Below are 19,099 nucleotides of genomic sequence, written 5' to 3' on the forward strand. Positions count from 1 at the left end.
ATCCTCCTTAAAATGTTTTATGTTTGGCATTAACACCAAAGTTACATGGATCTTATGTTCTTGGTACAATCCATGAACAAGATTCTTGCCATGTTTTCAAATTGGTTGACTTCTGTTTTCATGTGGGTTAGGTAACTTTGCTTTTCTGTTTCCTTTTATTGATCAAAAGGACTTTTTTTAAAAATGATAATACATAGGAAAAAAGTTCATATCTAACATTTATAAATTGCTTACCTATATACCATGACATACAGTAATACTCTGTTTTGATTCCTTTTGTAAGGAGTATAGAAATATTTCACCTATAATTTCAAATTCCATTACAATCATTTATTTTTGTTAAACACATCTCTATATATACTTTTAGGTTATTTGGTGTTACGGGAAATTGTGCTGCTTGCAGTAAGCTTATCCCTGCTTTTGAGATGGTGATGAGAGCCAAGGACAATGTTTACCACCTCGACTGCTTTGCATGTCAGCTTTGTAATCAAAGGTAAGAGAATTTTATATCCCAAAGAGAATTACATCCCAAAAGCAGTAGAATAGTTTTGTTAGTGGTGATAGAATAGCTTTTAAGACCAGAAGTTTTTTATGACTCTAAACTTAAAAAAATTATTTAAGTGTATCTGTGTCCTATCAAAATTTATTTAGTCTCACAAATATCCAAGTGAAATATAAGAAAAGTTATTATGTATTTCTCCTGTAATAAATAAATTATTTTATTACATATATTTCTAAGAAGGTAATGAATTATTGTCTTCATCCTAGTCCTTTCATGATTACTTTCCTTTTAAAAAAATTACTTTGCTTTTTAAAAAAAAAGATTACACAGGTATGCTTCTAAGTTTAAGTGCTCTCTATATACTTTCTTTAAAAGCATACATTATTATATATATGTGTGTGTGTGTGTGTATTTAATATATATTTGTCTGTATATATACATTATATATGTATGTATATATTATATATGTATACATTTAAATTAAGTAGCGTAAAGAATAATGTGCTTTAGTTTTCTCTTCTGTAAAATGGGAATAATTATAACAACTACTTCTTTGGGTTGTCATGAGGATAAAAGGAGATAATACTTATAAACACTTTTCAAATCTTAAGGTATTATGTAAATGCCATCATCATCTTACTGGTATGGTTCTACTTCACTTTGTGTGATACTTGTCTCTTTATAGAAATTATTCAGAAGAGTTGCAACCAACTTCCTTAAGATTTTACTCTAGTTTTGAAATAAAATGTCAACAAAAGTTTTAGGGAAAATATTCTTACATACTTTATGTTTATAAATAAATAATATTGGAAACATATATTTTCTTTTACCATAAAATATGGAAATGCAAATCTGAAAGGATCTTACATTCTAATGAAAACAATGTGATTGTGTGGGTGTGAATGAGAGGGGAACATTTCTAGCATTTTGTGAGATCATGAAGAACTTAAATATCAAAAATAAACTATTTTCTGTAGATGATTAATATGAGATTGCATATCAACAAAGACTCAAAGTATTATATAATATTTAATATAATCTAGAGTCAGAAAATCTATATTTTCATAATTTATACACATTATTTTGCTAATGAAAAATTTTTGATTAAAGGACAGTTATCTTTAGTTTCTTCCTCCAGAATTTTAGATCTATTTCTGAAGAATTTGAGTAACCAGTTGTATATATGCCATTAAAATTTACATTAAAGCAAGATACCCTTCTCCTAAGGGATAACTATAAGAGCTCATCTTTAAGGTCTAAAGAGTAGGTTTTTTTTTTTTTTTTTTTTTTTTTACTAACAACCATAGATAACAACCTAAGCATTTTTGGCCAAGATCCAGAAAAATTATTTCATACAGCTTATTTTCAAAAGACATATTAATAGACTTAAAGTAAATTGTATTGATTTATTACTTTAGTCTACCAATTTAAGGCTGAAATTCCTATCCTAGCCATATTTTGTACATAAAATTAAATCATCTTACAAATATTAAACCCTATTTAAACTGCATTATGATACAAAATAATTGCAGGTTGTTAATGCTATTTACAAATCATGCATCAATTTTATTCTACCATAGAAATAAAAAAAATGCATTCATAATTAAGGCTCTCTCTCTCTAGTAGAACTCAGTCAAGTAAGACAAACACTACTAAATTCTGACTCTAAAACTGTTCATATTCTTATTACTGTAAAACACTATGCTAGTATCATTATGAAAGTACCTAATATATTTCTGTTGTCGCTTCATTTATTACATGCCATAAGGGGGCTGCATATCTTTAGTGTTGGTTATGCACAATTAGCACTTAGTTATTATCTTGTCACTTTAGTCCATACAAGACAAACTTCTTTAATGCAAGAAGTCAGCTAATCTTCATCAGTCAAGCAAAGCAGGCAATTTTTGTTACCCTGAATACAAAAGGTTTTCCATGTATGTGACACTTTTTCCTAGAAGTTACTTGGAAAACCAATGTATCCAATAAAACCATGATAATTCATGGTACTCTACTTCGGGCAGCCAAATAATTGTCATAATTTGTACCTTTCCAAGGGAAACACAAGGCAAATTGGTAGTGATAGATAACTTTGCCTGTGAGAATTTTTTGTTGTTTCTGAAATGAGATATCATCAATGTTGGATAAAGTTATCAGATTTTTAGTTCAAATATTTAAAATATAATTAAAATGAAAATCTCTATTAAAATCAGGCCGTGTTTTTTAAGGTCTAATTGACTCATTCACAAAATTCTCACTTTAAAAAAATTCTGTTTGCAAAAATATTGCAAATATTTTGTATAGATAGAGAAATGTGTTGCAAACCCATCAAAGAAAGATGAACTAAAATCCTATCTGTGTAATATTTATAGATACAATTTTTATAATCATTATTTCTCTCCCTTTAACTATAATTAAATATAATGAAGTATTTCTTCATTTTAAATGACTCAGAATACAATAATTTTTATAGTCTTCCTCTCCCATGTTAGTAATTTGAATATTTTGAACATTTCTCAGGATTTGAGAAAAATCCAGTATAATTATATTTTAATACTACCTCATATGTAGAAATGATAGAGAATAATATGTTAGAGAATGATAGAGAATAAAAAAGAAACTACCCAAAAGGGGTTGATGGTTTACTTTGGAAAAGTAGACATCACACAGAAAAACCACACAAGACTTACAAGTGACAGAATTAGAGATAATAGAGAGATCAGTGTGTACTAAGGTCATACCGATCATCAGAGTAGTCAAAAAACTTAATGGAAATAAAAACTCTAGGTCTTAGAAGATGGAATGATTCTCAAGAGTAGGGATGAATTACCCTCAACAATGTCATACACACTTGATAAATGTTGAAAATTTAAACAATCAGAGATGAGTGGAGGTTATTCCAGGCAAGTAGGAAAGAATGAAGAAAACTTGGGGACAGCAGAAGGTTATGTTAGGGACTTGGAGAAATAAAGCTGAAGAGCACCAGATTACAATGTGCTTTGTTGGCAGAATAAGCATTGCCTCTATGATTTGAATGGCATTATGATTCTATTGTAGAACTCAAGTCATGCTAGATAAACTCATTAAAATTCAATGAGGACTGGGGCAGCTAGGTGGTGTAGTGGATAAAGCATGGCCTTGGAGTCAGGAGTACCTGGGTTCAAATCCGTCCTCAGACACTTAATAATTACCTAGCTGTGTGGCCTTGGGCAAGCCACTTAACCCCATTTGCCTTGCAAAAACCTAAAAACAAACAAAAAAACAACAAAAAGAAATTCAATGAGGATTTATGATGCCCATATATTGGGAATGTAAAGACAAAAATGTTTCTTCTATATGACCCTTGCCTTCTTTTCAAATACAAATCTTCTTAGAAGATGATTTTCAATAACATTCAGAATAGTTTATGAGGTATAGGAGTATTTGGAGGTAATCTATATAAAATGAGATAGTCTTTATAAAGTTCCTGGTATATGCTTAATAAATGTTTAATTCTCCCTTCCTTCTTCTGCCTTGATGGCATGAAAAGATTGTGCTCACCCTTTGGTAGAGCCTTCCAAGCTCCTACTGGTCTAATCAGCCATAGGCAGACATGATATGATGTACCTTGACCATGACATAGTGAGGTTGTTTTGGTCCTCTTTGAGCATGAAAGAAAACAACCAAGTTTGCAAATATAAAAATGGTAAAAAGATGTATGAAATCAACCTGACAAATAATGTACTGTGATAAGCCTGGGGGGGTAGAAAGATTAAATAAAATCTAGTCCCTTACAATTTATTATCAGTGAAGCTAGTGATCACAATATGAAAATAGTAAAGGGCAGCATTAAAATGCTTTCCAGTTGTCTGTAATCTTGAGTCTACACTTAAAACAGAAATATAGACAGAGAAGAAAATTGGGTCCTACCTAACTTTTTTAAAAAATGAAGAAGGGTGGGACAATTAAATTGCAATTGTCTGATTTAATTTGCCCTTAGAAAAGTTAAGATCTGTAGTCTATTAATGACCCTTTGAGGGGATAATAATAGAAGTAAGTCCCTTTTCTTTCTTTTCTTTCTTTTCTTTCTATAGCTTTCTTTTTGCCCTTTGCTAAGCATCATTTTTAATGCATAGGTGTTCATTATTATGTACACATTTTTAACTTATATGGATTCTTAACACTTAACATAGATTCAGCTAAAAAATTATCAAAACAGGGGGTGGCTAGGTGGTGCAGTGGATAGAGCACTGGCCTTGGAGTCAGGGGTACCTGAGTTCAAATCTGACCTCAGACACTTAATAATTACCTAGTCGTGTGGCCTTGGGCAAGCCACTTAACCCCATTGCCTTGTAAAATCTAAAAGAAAAAAGTTATCAAAATAATAGCAACACTTGTAATATTGACATTGTAATTCAAGAGATAGAATTATACTTTAGTCTATATATATTTTGGGAGTGAAGATTATTAACTTTTTATCTATTCCGAAATTGTCTGTTAGGGATCTTTTCAATGGTTTGAATTTTTAATAAAACTAATATAAAGTTATTTTATGTGGAACTCTTTTACTTTGTATTTCCTATTTTATTCTAAAATCATATATTTTAAAATATGAGTTTAATAACATTGATGTAAAATACTTCATAATTTTAAAAGTTAACTATAGGTGCAACTAGGTGGCCCAGTGTATAGATCACTGGTCCCGGAGTCAGGAGGACCTGAGTTCAAATCCAGCCTCAAACATTTAAGAGTTACCTAGCTGTGTGGCCTTGGAGATGTCATATAACTCTATTGCCTTACTAAAAAAAAAAAAAAAGGTAAACATGAATCCCAATATTTAAACCAATACTGAAGTGTTAGATTATTTATTAAGTGTATATTTTCTTCTTTATTTCTGTAGGCTTTCAAAGAGTGTAAATATTCTATAAAAAAAATTAGACTGGGGGGGCGGCTAGGTGGCACAGTGAATAGAGCACCTGCCTTGGAGTCAGGAGTACCTGGGTTCAAATCCGACTTCAGACACTTAATAATTATCTAGCCGTGTGGCCTTGGGCAAGCCACTTAACCTCATTGCCTTGACAAATCTAAAAAAAAAGAAAAATTATACTGTGTTACAGAGGCCCAGAGACTAAGCTCTGACATTTATTATCTGTGTGACCCTGGGCAAATCACTTAGAATCTGAGTGTTAGACTGGAAAACTTCCAAGATCCCTTTATTTTCTAAATATAGGATTTTATGCTGTCCATAACAATGTGCCCAATATAAAAACAATTCAGATATTGAATAACATTATTTTGCAACATATAAGACAACATGATGTTGAGAACATTGAACTTGGAATTAATAGATACAGATTAAGTCTCAGTTAATTTATTTTGAGCCTCAGGGCCTTCACCTGTAAAATTGGACTGATGATAGACTAGGGGATCCTAGCAAGGGAAGAGCTTGGTTAAACATAAGACTCCTGTAAATGTGAGGAATTGTTTTGTTGCTATGAAGACTTGATTATGATATGCATTAATATATTATTGGAGAATAATACTTTATTGTTTGTAAAGGGGAAAAGTTTTAAAAAAGATAAAATAACAATTTGACATGAGCTATAATTATAATAGCTGACATGTTTTCATTTATCTTAATGTTAACTGGCTTATACTAATGTGAATCTTGTAACATTTAAGAGTTAATAAGAGGGGGATGAGAAGAATATCTTTCTAGGATACTCATTTTAATCTGGAGATAACCACATAAAGCAGAGTTTTAACAGTTTTATTTTGATATTACGTAGTATTGATTTTGTTAAATAATTATTCAATTCAGCAGGACATATAAATTGTTTTTGAATTATAGTCTATAGAGTATGTCTTCTTTTTTTGTTGTATCTGGGAAAAAATTTTGTTTTGGATGGAAATGTTCTTAACTGAACATTGTTTTCTATTTTTGAGTTTGGTTTTAGTTAGCATTATAATCTAAGATTAAGATTTGTTTATTATAGTAACATTTCTTACATTATTTAATATTATCATATAATTTACAGTTAGTAAAGGGAAGGGAAAAAATTGCTGAATCCAAACTGTTTAAAGTTCATTATATCAGTTTTGACCTCTAATAACACCAGGATTTCAAGATCATGGCATAAGCTCTCCTTTCAATCAACAGCATCAGCAGGCAGTAATCCTAGAGGAGGGGGAAAAATATACTCCATAAATAAACAGACTGATTTTCCTTTAAGAGGAAAAACTAATTCTTTTCATTCCACTTTTTTATTGTGCAATTCCCCCCTATCTACTTTAGTGTAAGGATAAATTTCCAAAACTACCCAGTTGGAAAATAAATGGGTTCATTGTTTGTCCAGCATTCCAATCTTTGCAAATGTAAATCAGTCCAACTGCTACTCATTGAAGCCTCCAACTTCACAAAACATTAAAGGGTAGCTTTCAATACACAATTTAATCTGACAATCCACTTAGATTTCTACTTGAACATCATTAGAAATTGACTGTCTGATAAAGAGAGGCCACTATCAAAGGTCAGTTAGGTCAACTTGTATAATTATATGTCTGTTATACTGGGTCAACTCTAGCAGACACTACTGTTTGAAGGTTAAATTGTTACAATTAAATACATATATAAACCTTCCCTCCACCCCACATGTAGCTACTGAGATACTGTTAAAACAGCTCTAAACATCACAGCATTTATTTCTGACCCCCAATGGTGAATAAATGTCTCCTCATTTAGAAATTCTGCCCGACCCCCGCCTCTATTAAGAATATTATTGTTTAAAATAGATTGAACATTGCTTTATGAAGTAAAATGCAGTTAGGTAATAAAAATGCTTTGCTTTGTTCATAGCAATGCTCCCTTGAGTTAAACTCTCGTTTTAAATTGAAATATTCTAAGAAATGCCACTGTAAATTTTTTATAGTTGTTGAACTTGCCACAAATAAGGAATATTATCCTGTAGCATAATCTATTAAAGGAACTTTCATAATAGAGACCTTTTTCACATATACCTCATTAAAATTTAAACATTAGGACAAATAGAAAGTTTTAAAAGAGACCTTAACTTCTAATCGACCTAGTTATCTTAATATATTTTTTCCTTTTTATAATGTGAATAAATGAACAAAACAATATTAATACTTTTTTATTCTTTCTAGGAAAGTGATTAAGTTCTACTTGTTTTCAAGTAAATCGTTTTTATATATGTTCACCCTATTTATATAGTTATACAGAAATGGCCCTACTGTACTGACAGCTTATTTGAGTTTTCTTAAGATTTAAGGTAAAATTAGAAATTTAATCAATAAAGTACTAAATTGCTTCACTGTGATAAAGCATTGTCTAAGCCAAATTTCAGATATATAGAATTATGTCATTGTTATAGAACCATAATTTTAAAATGTGACTCTACAATGAAATAATCTTAAATCTGTCAAAATGATTTTTTAAATATATTTTCAGATTTTGTGTTGGAGACAAATTTTTCTTAAAGAATAACATGATCCTTTGCCAGACGGACTATGAGGAGGGTTTGATGAAAGAAGGTTATGCACCCCAGGTTCGCTGATCTATCAACGTCACCCCACTAAGAATACAAAGCACTACATTCTTTTATCTTTTTTGCTCAAAATGTATATAAGAATTGACACAGGAACTTATTGGATAGCGTAGATATAGAAAAACAGGATGATTGTGTGGAATAAAAGGCGGACTGCAACTGTATGTAGTGAAATTGCTCCCGTTCACAGTTGAATGTTTATTATTAAAAAACAAAAGCTAATGTACATATCGTCAGATTTTCCTGCTTGCTCTTTGTTTTGTGTCATTTGGCATGAGATGTTTATTTTGGACTATTGTATATAATGTATTGTAATATTTGAAGCACAAATGTAATACAGTTTTATTGTGTTACCATTTGTGTTTTGTTTTGCTTCTTTGTATTGTTGCATTTAGTACAATCAGTGTTTAAACTTATTGTATATTTATGCTTTCTGTATCTACCAGCTATTTTAAATGAGCTGTAACTTTCTATTAAAAAAAATTAAAGGGTAAATCCCGGTAAATGCTACGCACATAGATAAAGCAAGTCTATCTATGTTAAATATTTAAGAAAACAAAAGTATTCTAGCAGCATACACTACCACTGCCACTATGATAAAGGATCTGTCAGTGTTGTTCATTATAAGACCCCTATTTTCAGGGGCTTGAAGATCAGCTTTTTAAAAAACACACACATAAAAAGTTTCATCAAAGAGTAATTTTATTTTTTGTCAACTTGAAAAAAGTGGCATTTTTAGAATATATCTTTAAATCATGAAAATACTTATGATTTCAAATTCTTGTACTCAACCTTCTTAATAGGTTTCATGATTTTTGCCAGTCTTTAGTCCCCTTTACAAACTAGTGCCTTTGGTTGTCATGTATTTTTCCCAAAGGGTTAAGTTAGAAAAAATGTTACTGCTCAAGTGTAGTAACTTAGAAAAATATCAAAGTTCTTGTAAAATCTTTAAGCAGCATGTTATCCTTGATTTGTCCGCACATCTGAGGTCTTTTAAAAATATTTGGAATTGCACATAAATTTGCTGAAGTCTTATTTCTATTCTGAGAAGCCATGGCATCCTTTCAGCAGTGTTACTTGTGTCTCAGAACTGAATAATGTCTATTAAGACCAACTGGAAGAAGAGAAACAAGGACTGGATAAAACATTATAAAATTGGTTATATTTTATTTTGCATTCTATCTTTTTAACTTTCCAAACTGAGCACTTTTAAACTTGGTCCTCACATTCCCAACTGCTTTTATTTAAATTTAAAGTAACTATTCAATTCAAATTTATCAGAGACATTGAAAATCTGTCATTACTTTTTTATTTTTAGGACTGAAATATTATTTCTAGGCTTACCTCATAGTTTGCAAGTGAGCAGGTTTATAGAAGACAGAACAATTATAGAAGATGTGAAGACATGATCTCCTCTTGGGTGGGATTCATTCCATTCAGTTAGTAAAACTGTTCTCACACAGGCACAATGAAGCATATAATTTGCAAAAGCAAATGTGGTGCTATTAACATTTTGTTTTTGTTTTGCTGTGCCTATAGAGTGAATTTAGGATTTCCAGTGCTTTGGCAAAGATGTTTTGTCCTACAAATCTACAAAGAATGAAAGTTAAGGATAATGAATGCCTCTTATATCTGTTTCGCTTTGCTTTCTTTTAATTAATAGTATATTTTCAGTCTTCTAAGTCTGGATGTGAGGTATTTGAGAACTTGAATTTAAAGCAAAGCTTCATAATCAGTGTGCATTTAAATCTGGAGGAAATATACACATGTACGCATTTTCTCAATACTTGCCAAAGGTTATTTTCAAGAGAAGTTAATGCTTTGGAAAATGAAGATAAGTATTTTAATGATATTTCAGTATAATAGTGATACACTGAATATCACAAAAGTGTTAATAGTACAGAGCAGAGACTAAAATGCCAGATGAAAGTTTCAAGAGATTTTTATGGGAAAGAAGGGAAGAAATGATTTTCATGATATTACTATGTCATTCTTGATGTAGAGTTATTTGAGGTGAGATTGAGTCTAATATACAAGAGACTTAAAATGTACATTATTTTAATATTGTTAATATATCAAAATACCTAAGGTAAATCATGAGCAAGTTTCATCTTTTAGAAGGCATCCCTGTATTGGGTGGAAGTTTGGACTAGATGGCCTCTCAGGTCTCTTCGAGTTCTATCATCTAATTTTAGGTCCTCACTACCAAAAGGCCAAACTAATTTCTCCTTTTTACTTCTTTTCTAATACTTCAAAAATCCTTATACTTAAGGAAAGTGGATGAACTGATTATTTATTATACCCTTAATATTAATAAATTAAAATCTTAGAGGCTTGATTTCAGAAAATTTATACATTGAATTCTTAGGTCAGCATCCACCCTTTAATAGTGACTTTTTTTTAAACTTTCTGTGGCCAGGTTGTCTACAGTACACTGTTCAAATTTACTGCATTGTAGAAATTATTTCTCTTTACTTTGTACAGTGTAGATTTCACATTACACTTCATTTTCCAAATCCTCCAGTATTGAAATCAACTTAGATCTTTTTTTTAAAGAAAAGATAGTTCCATTCACAACATATTTCTTATAAAATCTTTATGTTGAAAGATCAGGAAGCTCTGCTTCCCAAGAACACTGACCAAGGTTTAAGCTGAAATGTTTGTAATTTTACTTTCATCTTGCTTAATAAATATCTTCTGATCTCTTTCATCCATTTTTATACTTGGATTTATGCTTTTAATAAAAAGGTTATAACACTGCTTCAATTGCATTTAATTGTTGGAAGATTTAGATTATCTTTAGAAAATTTAAGTTAAGCCTAAGGAAAATGTTTAAGTGCATTGACATGCTTATGGTATGGGTTAATTTGACCAGATGAAGTTTTCCCATAATATTACATTTAATATTTTGGAAATAGGTAGTCTATGGCTAAGGGAAAATTGTCAAAATTGAAGAGCATTCCTGTTAGGTGAAATTTCACATATGTGTGTGTGCACGCACACACACACACACATATACATATATATATATATATAAATTATTACCAATCCAGTTGTAAAAATTATTTTACTGTCAGGATAAGCTTATTCATTTATTTAATGAATTAAGAAAAAAAGTCCCACTAAATTTTGAGTGTGCTTTTTTTGCCAAATAAATTGTTGCTTTATTGAACCACAGCATACACAAGTAAAATTACAATGTTGGGGGGGGTAATAGGTTTAAACAACAATAACTAGGAATTTTTTCACACGTAAAAGAGGTGGAAAATGCATTCTCATTTGGGGGATGGATGGATGGAGCAATACCAGTAGAGGGAAGAGAAAGAGGTATTTCAATCATCCAGTATCTTCCAATCCAATCCAGTAAACATTTTTAAATGCCTGCTATGTACAAGGCAATGGAGATACAAAAACAAATGATATAGTCATTTTCCCCAGGAGCTTCCTGTGGGGGAGGGGACAAGGATTCAATAAGAAATTAGGAAGTATAAGATAATTTGAAGGAAAGAATAACAAGTAGAGGAATCAAGAAAAGCTTATTACTATAGGAAATGACACATGAGCCATTTGAAATGAAAGTTTCTAAATGGTTGCAGTAAGAGGAGAAAGGACACTTGAGGCATGGGAACAGTCTGTGCCAAGACCCAGGAACAAGAAATAGAATGTCAGTTTGTGACAGCAAGTAGGTTATGTTGATTAGTACACAAAATAAAGGAGAATGAGATTAAATCCATTTTGAACCATAGATAGGATTAGCATTATGGAAATTTTAAAATATAATAAAGATGAACTCATGTTTTATTCCTAAAAGCCATAGGGAATCATTAGATATTATTGAGTAATTAGATGGCTATTAAACTTTGCAAAGATTATTTTTGGTTTTATGGTAGAAGTAATATCAAAAGGGGAAAGGCAAGGATTTCAGAGCCCAGTCAACTTTTCCTATAGACTTGATAACAATTGATAAAGGGATTAAATTGGTAAAGAGATGGATTTAAGTGTGATGAAGTCTTGGTTGATGTGATAGTTTTGGAAGCAGGAGCAAAAAACCAAAAAACTTGACAATTCTCTGTTGCTAGGTATTTAGAGTGAGGAAAGAATTAGGGACAATACTGAGGTAGTGAATATAGGTGGTTTGAAGGATCATAGTGTCCTCAATAGAAATAGGTAAATTTTGAGATTGAGTTTGAGATAACTCTGAGGCAATGCTTTGAAAACATCTAATAGAAGACTGATAAGTAGGGTTAGATAAATAGAATCATAGATTTCAATCTGAAAGAGATCTTAGAGGTCATCTGTAGTACTTCAGTATCCTCATTTTTAGCAAAAGATAAAACAGGTCCACAGATATTGACTAGTCCAAATTCTGTAGTAGTGTCAGATCTGGAAATCATCTTACTAAGTACTAAGTACTAAGGATGTAGAAAGAAATGTGAGACCAGAAGAATCTAGAATACATTTTGTATTTTCTTTGCCTGATCCTGTATCCCCCTGTACACCCTATCTATACTTCCACCTTTTAGAATCCCTAGTGATGATTTGTACTTTAAGATCTAGTTCCTGGGGTGGCTAGGTGGTGCAGTGGATAAAGCATCAGCCTTGAAGTCAGGAGTACCTGGGTTCAAATCCAGTCTCAGACACTTAATAATTACCTAGCTGTGTGGCCTTGGGCAAGCCACTTAACCCAATTTGCCTTGCAAAAACCTAAAAAAATTTTAAAAATTAAAAAAAGATTTAGTTCATACTTAAGGTTTTTTACAATCCCCATAGTTGCTAGTGCATCAATGCTTTTTGAATTTTTGCATTGATTTATCTGTGTTCCCTTTGTTGGCTTTCCTTCCTTCCAAGACCTCAACCCCCAAAATTTAAGTTACTAGAACATGGGAATTACAAGTATGCTGCCTTCTGCATCTCAGCTTACCGCATTTCTGTTTCAATATATTATGAGTCCACATAAGTAATTAAATGAAGAATTTTAGGGGAGTTTTGTAGAAACTACAGAAATGCAAAGGTCAGCAGATGAGACAGAACTCTGATCAAATACCCAAGATTTTACAATAGTGTACTGTAAACACTCCATAAAAGCAAAAAGAAAAATAATTTAGACTTCTCTTGACAAAGGAAGGGCCAAATAGATTTTTCCATATTTTGGGGACCCATGCCCCTAACCATGCAATGTGGAAGGGAAAAATGTATTTCATTTCTAATAGCATATGGACCTTCCACTTGAGGAAACTCCTTTTTACCCAAGCAGGTCATCATGGAGAACCCCATTATAACTTGTAGTCTTAGAGAACTACATAGAGCATTCTAAATTTCAGTAACTTGCCTGAAGTCACACATGCCAATTTGCAACTTCTCAAAACAAAGGATGGAATTTCTCTAAAAACAATTCTGTGCCATGCTGCATTACACACATGAAAAGAATGGTAAATGAAAAAAAATACAAAGTATTCCTTTATTTAGGGAGCAGAGAACCTGGACTGATCAGACATCAAGGAAGAGAAAAGGAGAGAATATTATCAGGAAAACCAGAGATGGTCAGTGATGTCAAATGCTGCAGAGAAGTCAGAGGAGGAGGAAACCCTCTGAAAAGGCTGTTAGATTTAAAGAGATCTTTGATCATTCATCCTCTATTACATTTCTGTTCATTTTCTTATCATCTTCTTTACACCATGTTCATTCTTATGCACACTTTTGTTTATTGTGGTACATCATTCTTTTCCTTTCCTGTGTGATCAAACAAATATCAATACTGACCTTAGTCCCCATTCTTCCAGGAAGCCTTCCCTAACCATTCAATCTAACCATCCTATTTATTTATTGCCTAATCTTTACCAGACACTGTCCAACTTTCTGGAGTAATAAGGACAAAACTGAACCATGCTTGCCATCCAATACCTTATATTTTATTGGGAAAGACATGTATGTAAATAAGTATAAACTATATAAAAGCTAAGTTAGGGAGAGAGAACAGAGTGAGGAAGCATCAAGAAAAGCTTTATGCATATGTCAAAAAGGAAGTGAGATTCTGAGAGGTGAAAATGAAGTATCCTTGTCTAATGTTTTCATCATTATTGTGTTTGCTCTATTAAGTGAAAAGAACACATTTTATCTAAACCCTTCTAATATCTTCTGATATATATATATATATATTATCTGATATATCAAAGAAGTCTTCACATTCAACTTACAATGGAAAATAATAATCTAAGACAAGTTCTCTAGAGTGCTGAATTTGGAACTCAGATTTCAAGGACTTGAGTATTGAGTGGAAAGAGATAAAAGTAGTGACTATATATGTATATATACATATATATGTATAATGTTTTATAGAACTTTGGTTGTAGAAGGTGAGAGCAAGATAAACACATGTGTGTATATAACCTAATATAGGTATGTATTTATAGAGACAGAGGCAAAGCATGAAAATACTTGAAAGGTTACTGATTCACATGTCATCTCAATTCATCCTTCCAGTTTAGGAACTTGGGTCTTAGAGAAATGAAAAGACTCTCTACAAGTCATCCTGATCCTATGTTCAGAATTTTATTGATCATGCCACATTGGATGATAGATAAAATGGCCACAGAAGGGTGATGATGATGATGATGATGAATAATTGAGCTTAAAACAACTCAGTTGCCCATCATCATCATCACCACCACCACCACCACCACCACCATCAGTGCATCATTCCATTGTCCAAAAATATGGACAATGTGATGGTTGAGGATAAGGGGGAAAGATACTTACATGTCTCTGATACTTTTTGAAAATGCCTTTACATTGATTCACATTCTTCTCAAACCACCCAATAATGAGTATGCATTTGTTGTGTTTTGGATATCTAAGCTTAGGCAAATCTCAATTTATTCAGAGAATATTGCCACAAATTATTCATTAATTCAATAATGCCTAAGAGAAATAGATCAATGAGTAAAAGGAGTCATCATTTTGGTTACAATGTAACCCTTGTAAAACAGAGCTACTTCCTTTTAGACACTGTTTGCAATTGACTCATTGTTGGGCTGAAAACAGTATCATATTTAATACATGACACCCTAGATATTAATAGCTAGCTAGCTTATAATAGCTATAATTTATATAATGCTTTAGTGTTTGCTAAGCACTCTACATATGTAATTTAATGTTTTGTGGTAGATTCATAAATGAAATATTGATAAAATTGTTTACACATAAGGGTACATATGATATCAGAAATAAAAGTCAAGGCCCCTTGAACCCAAAGATTTTGCTCTTGAATAGCTCAACTGATAAAAAGTTAAACACATTTCTAATTATTAAAACATTTTGTTTGTTCACACCTAATAAAAGTTAAATCTATCTCATGGAAGCACTAGTCCCAGATTTAGAAATTCCACTCTGCTTTGAAATGTCCCATGTTTTTAAGCTACCATTTTCCTGAAGCTATGATAATTTGCTTAACACCACTATCAAAACCTCTCTTGTGCCATCAAACTTTTACTTATGTTTGGGGAAATAAGGTGCAAAAGAAAGAGAAAGCTCTCAAAAATCCAATTCTTAGAAAATGACCAGGCACAATGTTTAGCACATATCACTCAATAAATGTTGGACTGACTGTCTCACTAATATTGCTTCACTATCTTGGTATGGTAAATGTCATAACAATACCTATTAGTATAATTAGAATATTCTTTGAGTAGGAAACACTGATTAGCTTATAGCAGAAGTTAAGAGTTTAAAATTTAATTTTTGTTTTTAATTTAACAGATTTGTTATTAAAATAAAATGTAAGTCCAATGATATACATATTTGGGGTTGTAAGTCATGAAATATATAAAATTGTAAAATTGAAGTAGTTTTAAATAAGCTAGGTGGGGAACTATATTTAAGTTCAGAACATTGGAAACAGAAGTGAACTGGAATCAATTGTACTTTTTTTCCACCATTGATTTTTTGACTGGAGTTGAATGGCCAAGAAATCTTTATGACACATCTTTTCACTATAAACAACTTCTTGCTTCAAGATTGATAATTTTACTGATTCAATCAATCATTACAAGATGTACCTTTATATATCTATCAATGTATCTATATCTATATCTATACATTCTCTTTTCTTGTAGATATTTTGTGTATATTCTCCAGGGTGCCTTCTGGTTTTCTTGACAATGGATGGATGCCAATGTGAGATGTACATATATTGCTCTGGCCACCTGATTAACCTTATTTTAGCTATATAGGTCTGAATATATATATATATATATATATACATATATATGTATATATATATTCATATATATACATGAACATATGTGAGTGTCTTTCATGCATGTGTATATGCATGTATATATACACACATATATATGTTACATATATACATATATATATATATATATATATATGTACAGACCCATTCAATCCTATTATTCTATACTAGACATCCTCTAGCTTGCCATTGACTTTATTAAAGTAACTGGAGTAGAATCCTGATCAGAGAAGATAATAATTGAACTCTCACCTTCATTTGAGAAACCCATAAAGTCACTTTTATATAACCTAAGCTACCATTAGAATTGCTAATATGATGGAAAGATATATTAAGTTTTGACTGAAAGATTTCTATGCTAGTACCCCAAAAAGTCAAAGACATAAAAAAGATCCCCAGATACAAAGAAATATGCATAGCAGCAATTTTTGAAATAGAAGATATTTAAAAGCAAAGTAGATATTCATTTATTTGTGAATGGTCAAATAAACTATGAATCACATTATAAACATTTATTATATATATATATAATATATATATATAAAATGAAATATTGCTGTACTGTGACAAATGATGATTATGAGGAAAGTATGTATTATCACATAAATGTTTACAAAGCAAGTAGAACCAGGAAAAGAATGAACCAAGTAAAAACATAAATGGAAGGAAAAGAACATTAAACTGAACTGTGTAAAATTATCATTATTGACATCTCAAATGCTTCCCTCTTTCTTTACAGAGGTGGGGAACTATAAGTATTTAGTGGAGTATTAAATGCACTGGCAGATTTGGTTGATGCATATTTTCATTTTTGTTGAATTGTACCCTCCCCCCACTCCCCAACCTTTGCTTTTGTTATTTTGTAAATGGCATTAAGTCACAGTGGAGCCAAATTGACAGGGTCTTTGCTTTTTTGTTGTGTTTAAGTTTTTTCACTCAACACAAGAAAAAAGGAAGAGTAGTTATTTCCCAGAGTATACCTTTCTCCTCCAACTGTGTGACCCCAGGGCTTGACTTTCTCTAGCCCATACCCCCCTTACTCCAATTTTTGTTCTTTTTTTATTGGAAGCTAAAGATTTTTCTGAAGCTCACACATTCAAAACAACATGATATGGCTACAACAAAGAGCTCATTTAGCCTAGGAACCAGAAAAGACCTAGATTCAGTTAAAATTGTGTGTTTTTGGAAAATTTATCAAATATAATTAATAATAACCATCACCACATAGTTTTCTAACAATTCAGTTATAGCAAGTTTCTAAAGCTTATTAGAAAGAAACAAAAGACTCTGACCAGGTTAAATTTTGTGCATTTTCTGGTATCCTCCATTGGTATTCCTTCCCCGGTATGTAGAAGATAGAAAGAGACATTCAGAACAAAGCATTCCTCCTTTGATTGTGAATTTTATGTCAATGAAAAGAATTAGATCAAAAGTTATAACAAATAAAAAAAATTCAGAGAAACCTAACAGTAAAATCCCTGCTATTTATAGAAAGATAAAAATATAATTAAAAAGGGTAAGCTGAAGAAGGCTCTCAAAGAATGAAGTAGAGAGCAATCTTTTTTCATCTGGGAATTTGCATGGATAAAGATAGTAAGACTTAATTCTTTTTTTCTTTTCATAACATACTATTGATTTATATTAAATTTACCATCTATTAAAACCCCCAGTTTTTTTAGAAATTAAAATCTTTGTTTAACCAATACCCTCTCTCTCCCAGTTCTGTTCATGAAATCAATTTTTAGAACAAAAATGTGGAACTTTATATTTCACAGTTATGATTATACTAACTGTGTATTTCCCCCTGTTTTATTTCCCCCTTTTTAGCCTGCTATCTAACTTCTTTTACCTTGTCCATCCTAAAAAGTATTTTGTTTCTGACTATAGCCTCTCCTAATCCACCTTCCTTCCCTATTATTACTCCCCCATTTCTCTTATACTCTTCCTTTCTACTTTCCTATAAGGGAAGAAGGATTTTCACACTCAACTGAGTGTATTTATTATCTCCTCTCTACGTTAATCATTTTTTTTTTAGGATTTTGCAAGGTAAATGGAGTTAAGTGGCTTGCCCAAGGCCCAACAGCTAGGTAATTATTAAGTGTCTGGGGTCAGATTTGAACTCAGGTGCTCCTGACTCCAGGGCTAGTGCTCTATCCACTGCACTACCTAAGCTACCCTTAAAAGTTAATTTCAAGGAAAGCAAGATTCAAGCAGCAGTCCTCTCCAAATACTCCTTCTCATCAACTGTAAAAGCTCTTTTGTTTCTTTCATGTGAGATATTTTATCCCATTATTCCTATCCCAAGATTTTTCTGTTTACATTTTTGTGCTCGAATTTTGTATTTCAAAGTCATATATTCTATTCAGCTCTGGTCTTTTCATCAGGAATGCTTAAAAGTCCTCTATTTAATTGAATATTCCCCACCCTTTTTAACTCTTGAAGGATTAAACTCAGCTTTGCTGCGGATGTGATTCTTACTTGTAATCCTAGTTCTTTTTTTTAAGGTTGTTTTTTTTTTTTTTGCAAGGCAATTGGGTTAATTGGCTTGCCCAAGGCCACACAGCTAGGTAATTATTAAGTGTCTGAGGCTGGATTTGAACTCAGGTACTCCTGACTCCAGGGCTGGTGCTCTATCCACTGCATCAGCTAGCCACCCCAATTACCCCAATCCTAGTTCTCTTGACCTCTGGAATATAATATTCTATGTTTCCAGTCCTTTAAAGTAGCAGCTGCTAAAACTTGTGTTATTTTTACTGTGGTTGCACTATATTTGAATTGTTTGGTTTTTTTTGACTGCTTGCA

General features: G+C 31.7%; 1 protein-coding gene across 1 annotated transcript in view; it reads left to right on the forward strand.

Annotated features, from left to right (window-relative positions):
• The window catches only part of LMO3 (LIM domain only 3), a 68,761-nt gene extending 60,400 nt beyond the window's left edge, over positions 1–8,361 (forward strand). Inside the window, exons 3-4 of the mRNA XM_074195175.1 lie at positions 368–493; positions 7,947–8,361. Of these exons, the coding sequence (XP_074051276.1) occupies positions 368–493; positions 7,947–8,052 (232 nt within the window). The 3' untranslated portion in view covers positions 8,053–8,361. The remainder of the gene's footprint in view (positions 1–367; positions 494–7,946) is intronic.
• The last annotated feature ends 10,738 nt before the right edge of the window (positions 8,362–19,099 follow it).

The sequence above is a fragment of the Macrotis lagotis genome, chromosome 7 (assembly GCF_037893015.1).
Source record: "Macrotis lagotis isolate mMagLag1 chromosome 7, bilby.v1.9.chrom.fasta, whole genome shotgun sequence".
Lineage (NCBI taxonomy): Eukaryota > Metazoa > Chordata > Mammalia > Peramelemorphia > Peramelidae > Macrotis > Macrotis lagotis.